We start from the raw sequence: 15,347 nt of genomic DNA, 5'->3' as shown, positions 1-15,347 counted from the left end.
TTCTTTGCTTCATTTCATTTTAGTTGTGTCTTTTATAAGCAGCACACAGTGTATTCTGCTCCCCTTGCAATAGAATTGGAGGGTCCAGTTCAATTCAAATCAAGCAGGACTGAATCACATTTAAATTTTTTTTCTTTTATTTTGATAAGACAGAGAGAGATTGAGAGTAGGGGAAGACAGGAAGAGAGAAAGAGAGGTATCTACAGCACTGTCTCACTACTCATGAAACTTCTCCCACTGCAGGTGGGGGCCAGGGCCTGGCTGGGTCCATGTGTGCTCTACCAGGTGTGCCATCAACTGGCCCTCTAAAAATATTATTTGTAAAAAATTATTTTTCATATTTATGAGGTGAGAGAAAAAGATGTCAAAGCATTGCTCAGCTTCAGCACATGACTGAGGATCAAATGTGTGCCCTCATGCATGCAAGTGAACTATCTGTGTGTTCTGGCCTGGCTATATTTCATTTATTTCTTCTTTTTAAAGCTGAGAACTTGGACAAATGCAATTTTACAGCCCCTGGTTCACTTTTTATTGAGGTACAGGAATAGAGCTTCCTCTGGTACGATGGCACCTCCCATGTGATACCAGGTCTTAATCTGGGTCATAAGCATAGCAAGGCATGTGACCTACCTGGTGAGCTCTCTCCAGCCCATTTATTATTTATTGATTTTGAACATGTTACCAATCCTGAACTTTTCCAAATAGATCACATTTTCTTTTCCCTCTTTCCATGAATTAGAAACTCTAAAGCATGTTTTATGCATTGTAAATTCCCAATATGTACATTTGGGCCTACACTTTTCTATCAATATCATGCATGGAATAAAATCTGTGATCTTTGCTAAACAGAATAACTACTTTAATGTAATTTTACATCCTTTCTCTATCTCTCTAGTTTTATGAAAGTAAACTATAAATTAAATTCTAGGTTATTTTGAAAATATTACTCCTTTTCTATCCAAATAATCCCTTCTAACCATTTGCCTCATACATAAACCACATTGTCAATAATTCTTTATGCATATTATTTTTACTAGATTTACTTTTAATCATTTATGAACTCTGTCTGGCTTGCATTTATTAAATTATACATTATTTTCCATTTTTTATTGGCTGAAACACTTATTTGTTTAAACAGCTGATTTTCTTCATAGAAGCTCTTAATTTAGCAAATTACCATTTTTTCCAGACATAGTAAAGACAAGAAGAGAATTTCTTTAGGTTCTTTATTTGTTATTGCATTTCCACCTGTGTTATTGCTGGGGTTCAGTGCCTACATGACAATTCCACTACTCCTGGTGGCCATTCTGCCCCTCCACCCACTTTTGTTCTTTTTTTTCTAACAGAAATAGAGGGAGGAAAATGAGGAGAGATACCAGTAGCACTGTTAAACCACCTGTGAAGATTCCCCCCCAAAAGGTGGGTACCAGAGGCTTAAGTCCAGGTACTTGTACATGGTGATTGTGTACTCTGCTGGGGGAGCTACCACCCAACCCTTAGCTTATTTTCTTTTTCTTGCATCCAGTCCCAATAAAGGCTGATTACTATAAAACTGTGCCATCTAGTGGTGATTTATATCTGGGCTGAGTCCCAGCAGGCCCTGTTTAAAACACGGTATGCAAATTACACAAGGCCAAAACCATCTTCTACCCATATGTACCAAGTTTCACTGGGGCAGAGTCACACTTGCTGTTATTGTTATCTATGGCTACTTCTGTTCAGCATAGTCACAGCAAACTATAATGCCCAGTAACTATTATTTGGCCCCTCATGGAAGAAGTCTGTCTTTTCAGAAACCCCCCCTAAAGTATTATTGGATTTCCCTGATGGTCTTAGTGGGCTGACCAGCAGAGGGGTCTCTGATACCTTAACCGACAGGAGTGCAGTGAGTAGCATGCAGGCTTCTCACTTGTACCAAAGAGCAGAGAGTTGCAAGACGGTGCCTTGGGATGTGGAGACTGCATGGAGCCACATGCAGTCAGACCTTCCCTTAGCAATACTGGCCAGGATCTGAGTTCTCCAGACACTGCCTTCTCACTACAGCACTCCAGCGGATAGGGGTGTACCACTGGATTTCTCTGGAGAGGTTCTTCCTTCCACAAGTGTTTTGGATTCTTAGAATGGGAAGGTGGAAATATAGGAGCTTAAATTGATGTTATTGAGTTATTTGTAGGGTCCTCTTCTAGATATTATCTTTTCATTAGTGGAATTTGCTTGCTTAATAGCATATCTTCAGGATTATTGCAGCATATAATTGATCTATAACAAATACAGCTGGAAAAAATAGCTCGCTCAAGATAGTGTGACCCAGGATTGAGCCTGATCCCCATCACATTGAAAGAAACTTTGGTGCTGTGTTCTACTCTTATCTCTTTATGTGTCCCTCTTCTCCCCTCCCTTTCCCTCCCTTTACTTCTCCTCCCCTCTCCTCTTCTGGAACAATGAAGCCCTGATGAGATTTTAAAAAATATATAACAAATGTAATGCCCTGGAAGGATTTTGGACTTTCTAAGTTCATCTTACTTTTTATATAGTGCTAGTTCCAACCCCAGGTCTCATGCATAGACTCAACTGCTGGTTCAACTAAAAAACAAATGCACAGACTCTACTACTGGTTCAACTGAAAAACAAATTTGAGTGAGTACATGTGTGAATATAAAGCACTGTGCCACCACCCAGATTTCTACTCATTTTGCTTTTGGTTTACTTTATTTTACTTTGAATCACTGCCGGGACTTCACCACTCTGGGTCAACTTGCTTTGTGGATAAAAAGTGAGAGACAGAAACAGAAAGATGGGGGAGAAAGAGAAAGACAACATAGCACTAAAGCTTCCCCTAGTTTGATGAGAGTTCTGTTTGAACCTGGTTTGTGCATATGGCAAAGCAGACACCTTTCCAGGTGAGCTATCTTGTAGGCCCTATCTTAAGAATGCATTTATTTATTTATTTAGAGAGGTGGGTTAGAGAGATAACAGAACATTGGTCAGCTCTGGCCATAAGGTGGTGCCAGGGGTTGAACCTGTGGCCTTTGGAGCCTTAGGCTTGCAAGCTGGTGCTTTAACAGGTCTCACATGTTGTTTTCATTCTTACACATGGTGCAAGGGATCATATCCAGGGCTTTACACATGCCAAGCCAGTACTCTATTGCTCATCCATCTCCCTGGTTCCTAGATTTATGTAAGGGCAGTCAGCTACCAATTTTGCAATAGTTGACTGAGTTTCATGAGAACCTCATGCCTTTCGGTGATTAGAGGATGGTTGTGCTGATCAAAGTTACTTATTCTAATTCTACAACCCTCTTGCTCTATAGCTGTCTCACAGCCATGGCTCTATTAGACTAGCATTTAGGGCAGTGACATCAGTCACTCTGGATGTATCATCAGGTCAGAGGGAAGGCTTTGCTGTGAACTAGCCACTGGTTCTCAGGCCTTTCTCATGATGCTTAATTCACTTGAAAAACGTGTGACCCAAGACGACGCTCCAAAGTGCTCACATGCAAGATCAGACATTCAACCCCTCACCAATGAGAACACCAGATCACAAAGATCAAAGACGCTCCATATACTAGCCTCTGCAGGCTTACCTTCGAAGGCCTTACCTGAATGTCATCCATGGGCTGCGAGCACTCCTCACTCTCTGCACTATCGCGGTAGGACCCCATCTCTGTATTCACCACCTCTCTGTTAGCCATCATCAGGACACTCATTGGTTCTCGTGCACGCACCTGTGCAGGTGCTGCCTCCTTTCCTACAATGGTCCCCTTCGGATTTCCAGTCACCTGTACTGTAGACACACCAATGTAAAGATCTTTGGAATTCCACTTTACTACAGGCTGAGATCCAGAGGCTTGGAATCCTGCAGTCTCTGGAGTGGGAGGGGAGAGTTCCCGGCTGTAGTCCCTCACTCCTTCACTGGGGCTGATTGTCTCGGGGACAGACTGCTTAGAACTAGGGCTCAGCTTCCTGATATTTGGCTGTCCCAAGCTCAGTGCAGTGGAAAGCAGCTTCTCCTGCCTTGCCTGGAAGTACTCAGGGTTCAATTTATGCTTTTTGGGAGCTGGATAATCTTTGTGGCTCTCACTGCTGTAGTAATTAGAGGGTTCAGAATGAGGTCTTCTCAGCTCTGAAAAGTACAGCAGAAAGGGATAGTCAGGATAGGTGATAAGATTAGGAATCCTAAAGAATTAACACTTTCTCTCTGCCTGAGAGACACCAAGTACAAAGTTGGGTCTCAAGCATGTCCCTGACACTTAAATATTCCCCAGCAGCAAAGACTATATTCAGTTAATATTCTGCCAAAAAGTGTATTTCCTTCTTGCATGGACATAAAATTGTTGCTACTTTTCTATATTTGAGGGGAGTGAGATAAGAACAGGGCAAGCAGTAGGCATTCTTACAGCTAATAAGAAAATCAGAAACATCCAAAAATAAGTAAGTCAAGCTTTTCTGAGGGTGGCTGCATGAAAGCAAACAGGAAATCTTTCTAGTTCACAGATGCAAACAAATTGGATTTTTACCTGGATTGGTACTTGCAATAACAGTGACCCCTTTGGGTATTTCTGGAGAGCTGATGGCTTCACTGTGCCACTGTGTCATCCAGCTATCTGTATTAGGCTCTTCACTTGGAGGACAGTGTAGTCTGGGGTTCTGTCCCAGCTGTGCCTGCTCATCTCGCTGCAGATGCTCCAGACACTCTGCTAATTTTACGTGGCCCCTTGACCTGGCAATCCCCAAAGGCAGTCTTCCGAGAGAGTCAGGAATAGATATGGCCCGACGGTCCCACTTGTACAGGACAACAGCTGCTTCTAAGTGCCCGAGAGCACAGGCCCACATCTGATAAGTCAGAACAAAACTGCTCAGTGTGAGGTAAAAAAAAAAAATGTATTTTACTTTTGCCTTTGCTGCCAATTGACAAATTGGTGTTTTTAATTTTTCAGCAAGCCAGAAAGAAATGTATTAGAAAGTAGGGAGGGAGAGAGACATAAGTAACTAGAAGTGTGCACACTGAGAGGAGGACAACTTGGCCTTTGCTAGCAATCTCAATGGGTCCTTAATGAAAAAAATCTTTCTGACTGAAGTCTAATGTTAATGAGGGCATATCCTATGCCAGTACAGAAAAAATGTTTTGGGGGCATAAATGAATCTATTCCTTACCAGAGGAGTACAAGAGAAGTGGTCCACATTCAAGGGGTCAACTTCCAGTTCCAAATCAATGCTATCTGCGTGTTTTGTGCTGGAAGGGAAAGACTAGCAATTAACACACAGTCAGTCAGTGTTAAAAAGTAAATATCAGAGTATTACAAAATCCTAGAAAAAAAAAAGCAAACCGGGCATCTAATATTCCTGAAGTGAAGGAATAAGTCTCTCATCCAAGTACTAACCAAGCCCATTCCTGCTTAACTTCAGAGATAAGACTGGGTGTGTTCAAGGTGGTATGGCCACAGATAAAGGAATGCTTTAACTTGTTTTGCTAAGAATCTGAAGATTATAAAGTTCCAACATCTTCCTCAGCTTTTCTTTGGAAGTTCTAGAGGGACTTCCAAAATCCCTTGGAAACTGTCTCAGAGGAAGCTTCCCATCTTTTTTCTTTGTCAGCAGGATAATGGCTGTGTGTAGTTCAGTGCCTGCACAGCTACGCTGTTCCTGACAGTGATTTTCTTTTCCTTTTGACAGAGGATGAGACAAAGAGAAAGGAGAGAGACACAGAGGGAAGGAGAGACACCTGAAGCACTGCTTCATCATTCATGAAGCGTCCCCTGTGCAGGCAGGAACTGAGGGCTTTAAGTCAGGTATGCAATGCAATGGTAATGTGTGCATTCTACAGGTGAACAACCCCCCATCCCCAGAGAGAGTTCTTTCTTTGTTCACAGGCTAGTGGACCTTCTTGAGAGAAAACTGTTGAGAGAGGATGACCATGCTCAGGCTTACCGCCACTTGATGAGGGTCTGGATCAGGGTGGCATAACCCTGGGCAGCAGCCAGGTGCAGGAGGGTCATGCCTCGGAAAGTTTTTGAATGGATCAAATGCTTGGACTTTGCCCAGCAAGCTCGGCTCATCATCTTCTCACATACAACAACCACTCGGCTCTCAAAGCAGCTTCCCAATGTCCCTGGGGCAGAAGCGCACTGTAGGAAGAAAGCATACATTGTATTTATTCTAGAATCAAAGGCCCTCAACTGAGTCCACATTATTCTGGGGGAAAGCAAATGCTTTATGGTTAGCAATTCAAAGCAGGAGACATAAACCCAAATAAAGAGACACCATGGGGGGGGGGGGCAGATGATGGTGCATCCGGTTAAGAGCACATGTTACCATGCACAAGCACCAGGGTTTGAGCCCTCAATGCCCCACCTGAAAGGAGGATGCTTCACAGGCCTGCCAGTACCTATCTTTCTCTCCCCTGTCTGTCTCCCCTCTCCTCTCAATTTCTCTGTCCTAGCAAATAAAAACAGAAAAAAAAAAAAAAAACTGACCACCGAGAGCAGAGGATTTATAGTATAGGCACAGAGCCCCAGCAATAACCCTGGTGGCAAGAGAGACAGAGACAGACAGACAGACAGACAGAGAGAGAGAAAAGACATCATGAAACAAGGAAGAAATGGGATTTGTTCACTCTAATTGGGACACAATAGCTTTCCATCACTCTAAGAATACCAGGCCTTATCTATTATAGGTGACATTCTGATTATGAACTTGGGCTGATTCACCTTGGGGAAAGCATCTATTGGCTATAAAGACAACTGGCTCTAGTTTCTTAGCTGAAAAAAAAATTGTAGGTAGTAAACTGTTATCAGAGAGCAAAGATAGCTTTTCACTTGGGGACATTGGGCCTCTGGCTCCTTTGCTACTTAGGAAGGAGAATTAAGACACTAGGGAATATTTTCCCCTAATGAAACATTAAAAAACCAGACAAAAACCTAGTCCTTTGTATAAAGTAAAAAAAGATACTGGGGTGAGCACTTGAGATCTTGGAATCTAAGAGTCACCAAAAACAATATAGCACTCAGGAAATAGAAAATTCCTTTTAACAATGTGACCTTATTCCTTTGAGGTAGTTGTAAAGGAAAGAAAATAAACTGAAGTTACTCAGTTTATTGTAGTCTGTGTGACAGCACAGTTTATTGTTTACTTCTGCCACCCACATAAATATCATTTCTAACCTAGTTCTCATGTCTGGTACTATTTTCAAGGCATTTTCCCAGTAGTAAATTCCATAAAGCTCAATTATTACAGAAACACTGCTGCCCTTCATTATTTTTTATTTTTAAGTCTGGAAGAAAATGTCCACAAAAAATAAAGAAGCAAATGATGGATATAATATCATCCTCGCTAGAACTATAAGAACCTTTTTGATTGAGAATAGTTGGGCAATCCCACCTGTAGTAGAATGACACTGAGTCCAAAGGCCCTGGCACAGTCACTCTATACATAGCAAACACATTGATGAACAACTGGAATCACTAGAGAGGTAATGAAGGGGGGGGGGGTTTGCATCTAGCAAAAATAGTTATATTTCCATCATGCAAAGTAGACACAGATATTTATGGGAGTCAAGTGAAATTGATGAAAGAGTAGTAAGAACAGTGAATGTGAAATAAGGTTCCAATAGGCCAACTGAGGAATGGTTGAACTTCAATATGACATTTTAATCCATTTTGTTTATGCAAACATTGTTGATAAAAGAAAAGGGATTACATGGGAATCTCTGGATTTATCAATTAAATATATTTAATAGTGATTATTAGTTTTATAAAATTTAGCAGAGCAGGTGAAAAAGAAACTCCTCTTAGCCTTAATAAAATTTTATTGTGCGCCAAGTTTTTCCTTTTCCTTTGTTTTATGAAAACAGGCAAGAAAAATAGAAGAAAATTTGAGGAAAAAGAAGGTTAGTTTCAAGGGTATAATATGCTTTGTTTTCATTTTTTGTTAACATTTGATACTATGAGGATCCTAAACTAAAAATGTACATATAAGATGCTAATTGTTCAAATAAATCATTATTGGGGCCAGGTGGTGGCACATCTGGTTAAGAGCACACATTATAGTGCAAAAGGACCCAGTCTCAAGCCCCCTTGTCCCCACCTGCAGGGAAAAAGCTTCACAAGTGGTGAAGTAGGGCTGCAGGTGTCTGTCTGTATTTCTTTCTCTCTAGAGAAAGAAATATTATATATTTATATTTATATAATTTATATTTTTATCCTTTTTCAGACACCAAGTTGCAGATGCTACCATGACACCAACCTGCCTTCCCTGGACAGACGACCTTACCTGTGTACCCTAAAATCTCATCTCTCTGGAGACCTACATCACTAGGGGAAGAAAGAAAAAAGCTGGGAGTATGGCTTGACCTGCCAACACCCATGTTCAGTGGAGAAGCAATTACAGAAGCCAGACCTTCCATCTTCTGCACCGTATAATGACCCTGGGTCCATACTCCAAGAGAGATAAAGAATAGGGAGGCTTCCAGTGGAGGGGATGGGCTATGAAACTCTGGGGGTGGGAAATGTGTGGAATTTTACCCCTCTTACCCTATGGTTTTATTGATACTTTCTTTTTTTGTTTTATAAATAAATTAAATCAAATTAAAATTTTTTTAAAAGCTTGGGAAGTTAATTACTGGGTCCAAGTATGTTTCACATTTATACTAAAACAGGGAGAGAATACAGATACAAAATAGCTTCTAGTTGAACTCTAATCTGAGTCATCATCTGGTCTTTCCCTCCCACTGCCAGGAAACAGTAGTAGATTTTGAAATGTGATGACTGAAGGCCCTGGGAGTAAATAACTGTGAAGCCCCACATCCCAGGGCTATTTTCCTGTTACACAGACTTGAAAACATTTAAACATCTTTTGTCTAATCAGGAAGGAGTCTAGCAAAACTAAAGGGACTTTTAACTAATAAAAAATGAAACAATGGTGAAGGTCAATAGAGACTCACCTGAGCTTGACTTCCCCCATTCCCACTTCCATTGCTCCCTCCACTGCTGCTGCCTCCACTGCTCTGTTTGTGCTGCTGGGACCCTGTCATCTCGGCCATCCTCCTTTCCATCTGTTCCAGGCGCTCTAGGATGGACATCCTGAACTGGTTATCTAGGGAAGAACAGGCCAAAGTGAAATTGTGTCTAGAAGAAAAACATTAAACATGCATCCTGTTCATATGTGCAGGATCAGCACCACAGAGACACTTAGTAACTTACAGAGGCTGGTGCAGGCCAATTTCTCCATTCAAACAAGAGGTAGAAACTACAACCACCCACAATTATCAAATCAAGGATCACAATATCCTTTTTTGTTAAATGAACTGGTATTGGTTTCTTGGCACTCTATTTTTGTGTCAAGATCCCCAATGGAAAGCTTAAAGAAATCTGGTCCATAGTTTATGGGCTATGGAACAAACAAATGCAATAAATACAAATATAATTCAAATCAGTAGAAGAAAATCATTATTAGAAAGGAAGATTTACTTTCAAAGTAGCATCTGTTTTATCCAAACAATAAGTGCACACAAACACACACTAAAACCAAGATTTGATTTAATTTCTCAGTCCCAAGTACTAGATTTTACATCTTATTTCAGTAATTGCCAATATTCACTACCTGAGATCTTTATACACTTCTTTCATCACACAACTTGGTCTTCTCAGAAACAGACATAAACAGGTACTCCACATCCACATAAGAAAAAAAACATCAGGACACTGTGTGGGAGGGAGAACTGTAACTCAAAGAGATAAAGTCTGAATCTACACCTCATGACCACTATGAGAACTTCTCTCTCTCTCTATCTCCACATTCATACCACACACACACACACACACACACACACACACACACACACACACACACACGTTGGGACACATACTTATCTAAGAAAAAGGAGATTAAAACCACTATTGGAATCATCAGCACCTAAATTCACTCAATGAATCAATGGTGAACAAAACAAAACAAAAAGAGACTCTTCTTGCACTAGTAAGTGAAGCAAGCAGGGCAGTGTTATAAGAAATGGTATCAAGAAAGGTGACATTTGAGCTAGGCCAGATTGATGACAAAGTTGGAGGAAGTATTAGCAGTGTAAAGGCCCTGGGGCAGGATATCAGAGGAGCAAAAACATGTGACTGGACTATAGTGGGGCTCTGGAGAGAAGTGAACTTGAAGGGCAGGCAAGGTCCACAAGGGACGCAGTTTAAAAAGCTCTACCAGGGCGGGGGTAGACAGCATAATGGTTCTGCAAAAGAGACTCTCATGCCTGAGGCTCCAAAGTTCTAGGTTCAATCCCCTGCACCACCATAAACCAGAGCTGAGTAGTACTCTGGTAAAACAAACAAACAAACAAACAAACAAAAAACCTTTATTATAGGAGAGCTAAGTGACTGACAGAAGCCCCACATCCATTTCATCAACTTTTTTTCTTTTTCATCACTACAGCTTCACTGCTCCAGGCCAGCTTTTTCAGATAGACAGAGACAGAAAGATAGACATCACTACACTGCAGCTTCCCTCAGATTGCTGGGAGCTTGGGTTTGAACTGGGTCAAGCCCATGACAAAGCAAGTATACTATCCAAATGAACTACTGGGTTGTTGGAAAAGGCATGATGTATTTTTGCTTAGAAAAATACCTCGTGACTTCTCCAACAACTCACATATCATTCTGGCCACATTTCATCAACCCTGCATTGGAGATAACTACACTAACTTAGAGTTGGACCAAGATGATGAGAAAAGTTACTTGTGGTACAAAGAGCCTGGGGTAGGATATCAAAGGAGCAAAAACCATGTGGTTGGACCATAGTGAGGACAGAAGTGAACCTGGAAGGGAGGCAAGGTCAGAAGTTCTCAGAAAATTACTAAGTTTCAGATAAGAGTTCTAGCTATCACCACTGTTTTTAAACAATAGAATTAAATGCCTTTAGAAACTGACTGCACAGCTGTGACAAAGTATTTCCTCCCTCAAGTTACTGCTGGCATAAGTGTATTCAAAACAGGACTTTCTGAATCATGAAAAAATAATTATCTGAAGAAGAAATATCTTATTAGCACTCAGTGACATTCTGACTATAAACCCCAACACAAGTGAGCAAAGCATATTGATCCTACAGTGTGATAAACAGTGGGCAGACTCAATGCTTAAAGAATGCTTCCTACATGTCAGGCATCATCTTAGTTACTTTATAAACATTGACTCTTTTATACTTCACAAGAATTACTTAATAGTTGAGGAAACAAAAGCATGATAAGGTAACTCATCTGTCTCTCAGAAAAAGAGTTAGCCACCATGTTATGGAGGTACTATCTTACCCTATGGAGTAAAACCCCCACCCGCCTTATAGCAAAAGATAGGATAGCAAATACCTGTTTCATAGAGAAGATGTCAACAGTGAATATGACATTGATTTCATTTCATCAAAGCATAAAAGCAAGAGGAGAGACTTTTTTCAGGAAACTTAATGTTATTTCCTAATAAGCTATTTCAGGGGACAATACATAAAGGATTTTTTTTTCTCTTTATTTCAGCTTCACATATGCACTGAGTGTGGTGGTACAAGTCTGAATAAGCCAGCATGTGAAGACCTCCCCAAGGTCATTTTCATCCATGGCCACTAATGGAAAAATACAAAGGAAATCAGAGGTTGAATTGGCATTTTTTGATCCAGATTTCATGCTCTTTCCTCTGCATAAGGGAAACGGTTGCAGAAGGTGGGACACCTACATTGGAAGACAGTTGAAAACTAAGAAATTTACATTTCAGTTACCGGTAGACTTCAAGTAGTATGGCAGCTATTGGAAGGGGGGAGGGTTCTCCCTGGTCATTAATATCAGAGAACCCTTTTTTTCTGGGTTTGCCTAGAGCTCCTTAGGCATCCACTGCAATGTTCTGATTTCCTCTTAAGCTTTTCTATCCATCTGAGAATACTTCATCTTCAGAACCCACGATGCTTGTTTCAAAGTACAGTTTGTACCTCTTCAGAACCTTTATTTGTAGTGTGGAGTCCAGGGGCCAAGCGAAGGGGTTGAAGGACAGACTGCTGCCCAGCTGTGACTGATCCGCAGGGGGCGCTGCAGGCCGCTTGTCGCTGCTAGCGTGGCTTTGTTGACAGCTACAGTGCTGCAGTGCAGGATAGCTGTCCTCCCAATTCACTCTGCCAAGCATGGGCATGATAGCGAGAGATCCTCTACAACCTCATAGGCCAGCCCTGTGCTGGGCAGAACAGAGGTGACTGCCCTTTGTTCTTGGAGCTGCAAGCTGTGTACTGTTCCCACTTGACACATAGGAGCAGCTCAGAGGAGCAATTTAGCAAGATACTAAGAAGCAATTATTTCCCTCTTAATAAAGCTATATCACACATAACTGGGCTTCTCGATGCCAAAAGGGGAAAAGAGGTGATAATTAAAATCAGAAATGATTTAAGCAGGTCACTTGTACTGAGTGACTAACAACCAGAGCCTTTCTGATCAGCTTCCTTCCTCTGGAGCAGGGCCAGGCCACAGATCATCTTACTCAGTGGGTAGGATGGATGAAATGACTGTCTTCAATTTTTCTGTACTGGCAAATCAGAAGCAATACCTTTATGTCTGCTTTGGCTTTACTGCTGCATTATCATAATAAACATTTTGCTGCAAAACACGTGAAAAATTCAGTTATGAATCACCTTTATGTTAGTTTAGGACTACAAGCTTAAGGGTTTATAATTACTTAGATGCAAAAAAATTCTGATTAGAGTAAAAGGTGCATTTTAAAGATCTTTCATTCATGCACAAGTATCTACTGAATACTTACTATGTACCAGGCACTAGGGGTTGGGGGGTGGGATGGGAAAGGGAGGAGTGCATTATATTAATGAAGAAACTTGTACTCTCATTTGGAAGAAGGATAATATGCAGACCTAGGGGACTAATAAACTTGGCTTCAGTTCTCACCCACTATGTTTCAAGCAAAGTAAACAATGACTCAGCTTTGAGATCCACAACCCACATCCTTAGAAAATGAGAGCAGCAACCAAACCAATGTGAGAACCAGAACTTAGACAGCAAGCCCAGGGTACTTGTTTCCCTGAGTACATCTTGAAGCTAAGGTTTTAACAAAGAAAGTAATTTGCTTAGGGCTGGTGGTGGTGCATCTGGTTGATAGCATATATTATAACGTGCAAGGACTCAGGTTCAAGCTCCTATCTCTCAAGTTTAAAAGCCTGAAGGTTGGGGGGACAGTTTCACAAGTGGTAAAGCAGTGCTGCAGATGTCTATCTCCCTCTCCCTTCTCAATTTCTGTCTCTGTCCTAAATAAATAAAGTATTTTAAAGAAAGAAGGTCTGTCTCATGCCTGAGGCTCCAAAGTCTCTCCCACACCACCACAAGTCAGAGAGTTGACCAGTGCTCTGGGAAAAAAAACCTAATTATTATTTTTTTAAAGAGTGTCTGGGTGATAGCACACCTGATTAAGCACACATGCTACATACATGCCTAAGGGCCTAGGTACAAGCCCCTAGTCCCCACCTGTGGTGGAAGTGGAGCTTCATGATCAGTGAAGCAGGGCTGCAGGTATCTTGCTTTTTTTCTCTCTATCCTCCAATCCCTCGTTTATGTCTCTATCCAAAGAATAAATAAAATATTTTTTAAAAGAAAAGTCATTATCTCTAGCTCAAGCTCCTGCCTGAAAGTTCCTATATCATATATCCTATTTGGTAGAGACTGAGAAATGGAGAAGGAGAGGATAGAAAGGGAGAGAGAATGAGAAACTTCACAGAAGGCAAACATTTCCCTATGCATATGGGGACATGTAACATGTGCATCCAACCAGCTGCATCACCACCCAGCCCCTCTAAATTTGAGTTTCTGTGTAAAAGCATTAGGCTATATTGATCTCACCAAAAGAATGAATTATGGCTTTATCACAAAACGAATCTAGTTTGCACCAGTAAAGGAACTCTGGACAATAGAAGGCACATGAGACACATGGAGTCTATTTCTGATGCTCTGTGACAGTTCCCTGAGATGACAAGGTCAGATAGATGAGCAGGCCAAGGATGAACATCAACCATTCTAGACACTTAATCTCTGGAAATTAAAATTTGGTATTTTAATACATATATGCTTTGCTTAAAAAATAATCTAAAGCTATCTTTAGGCACTTTAAATAAGTGCAAACACTGAATTACAAAAATACCCAGCTTCAAGCAGAAAAAAATTATAGCACTTTATTGGCTACCACTAAAGGTTGCAAACGTATGTGCAGTTTATATGCATGGGGAGGTTGTATACTTGAGAATTAGTCCAAATTGTCCACCTTAGTGATAACTATCGTGGCTATCAGAGGGAAAAGGGCAAAGGATTTGGGTGGTGGAGGTGGTATCTTACACACACACAGCTCTGAAACTATATCTCTGAAATCTTAGTTTTATAAGCCACTGTTACATCACTAACAATAAAAAATTACAAAAAAAAAAGATGATCCAAGCAGAAGTGGAGATTCCAAGAGCCAACATGGACACACAAGAGGTGATGTCATGGAAACCGTAAGTAGTCTATCCATATTGAGTGGGCATCTGCTCCTGCACACAGTCAATTCATATCTGAAGATTCTCAGAAATTATTTAAAACCCACTCAGATGCACTCTTCTCTGAAGAGACACTATTGTTCCCTGCAAATCTTATCTCCTTCCTCTTTTCTCTCACATGCCTAAATGGGATGTTGTCCCTGAAGCCAGTCTTTGCCTCTAAAACAGCCCAACTTACATGGCTTTAAAGAATGAAGACATTCAACTGCCTCATGGAAACTTCTTTCCACTACATCCAAGACATTATTACCTGCACTCCAAACAAAATGTAAATTGTTCTGATGGCTTTTGCAGCAATGGTCAGGCTCTTGATCACTCAAAGTATCTTCATGATCCAGTTCTACTTGCACCCCACTGGCAAAAGTTAACATTCTTAGATTGGGAAGTTATGATAGTGAAATATTATAGTTGAAATAAGAGCTCTATAAATTTGATCTTGTCACTCTGTGGTTTTGGAAATAGTACTTCCACTTTGTACTTCAATTTTCCCATCAGTAAATCTCGATTCTGACAGCACTTCCTAACGTTAGTTCCCAGTGTCATCACAACAGTCCGTCAGTAAATCTATCTTATTATTGTTTGTGAAGATCAAAATATCAGCTAATAATGTGGGATTTTTTCCAGAAGACTCTATTTTCCTTTTTCATTTTTTATTTGTGATTAATAGTGGGTTACAATATTAAGTTTACAATGTATAGTTTCACACCACACCCATCACCAAAGTTTGAGGTCCCCACCCTCCCATCTCCCAAAGATAACCACCATAATCAGATGTAAGACTTTCTTCAGTCTAT

The 15,347-nt window shown here is 40.8% G+C and overlaps 1 protein-coding gene across 16 annotated transcripts in view; it reads right to left on the bottom strand.

Moving 5' to 3' along the window:
- The window catches only part of CAMTA1 (calmodulin binding transcription activator 1), a 1,087,698-nt gene that overhangs the window by 24,307 nt on the left and 1,048,044 nt on the right, over positions 1–15,347 (bottom strand). For 10 of the 16 annotated variants that reach the window (XM_060201382.1, XM_060201376.1, XM_060201377.1 and 7 more), the window contains 5 exons: positions 8,939–9,090; positions 5,929–6,125; positions 5,155–5,233; positions 4,518–4,833; positions 3,600–4,123 (listed from right to left, as the gene is read on the bottom strand). In XM_060201382.1, coding sequence (XP_060057365.1) covers positions 3,600–4,123; positions 4,518–4,833; positions 5,155–5,233; positions 5,929–6,125; positions 8,939–9,090 — 1,268 coding nt within the window. The remainder of the gene's footprint in view (positions 1–3,599; positions 4,124–4,517; positions 4,834–5,154; positions 5,234–5,928; positions 6,126–8,938; positions 9,091–15,347) is intronic. The other 6 variants (XM_060201385.1, XM_060201398.1, XM_060201401.1 and 3 more) reach the window with 1 other exon arrangement.

This window comes from Erinaceus europaeus, chromosome 11, assembly GCF_950295315.1.
Source record: "Erinaceus europaeus chromosome 11, mEriEur2.1, whole genome shotgun sequence".
NCBI lineage: Eukaryota > Metazoa > Chordata > Mammalia > Eulipotyphla > Erinaceidae > Erinaceus > Erinaceus europaeus.
The sequence above is the reverse complement of the archived record's forward strand: the minus strand, read 5'-3'. Positions and strand labels throughout refer to the sequence as shown.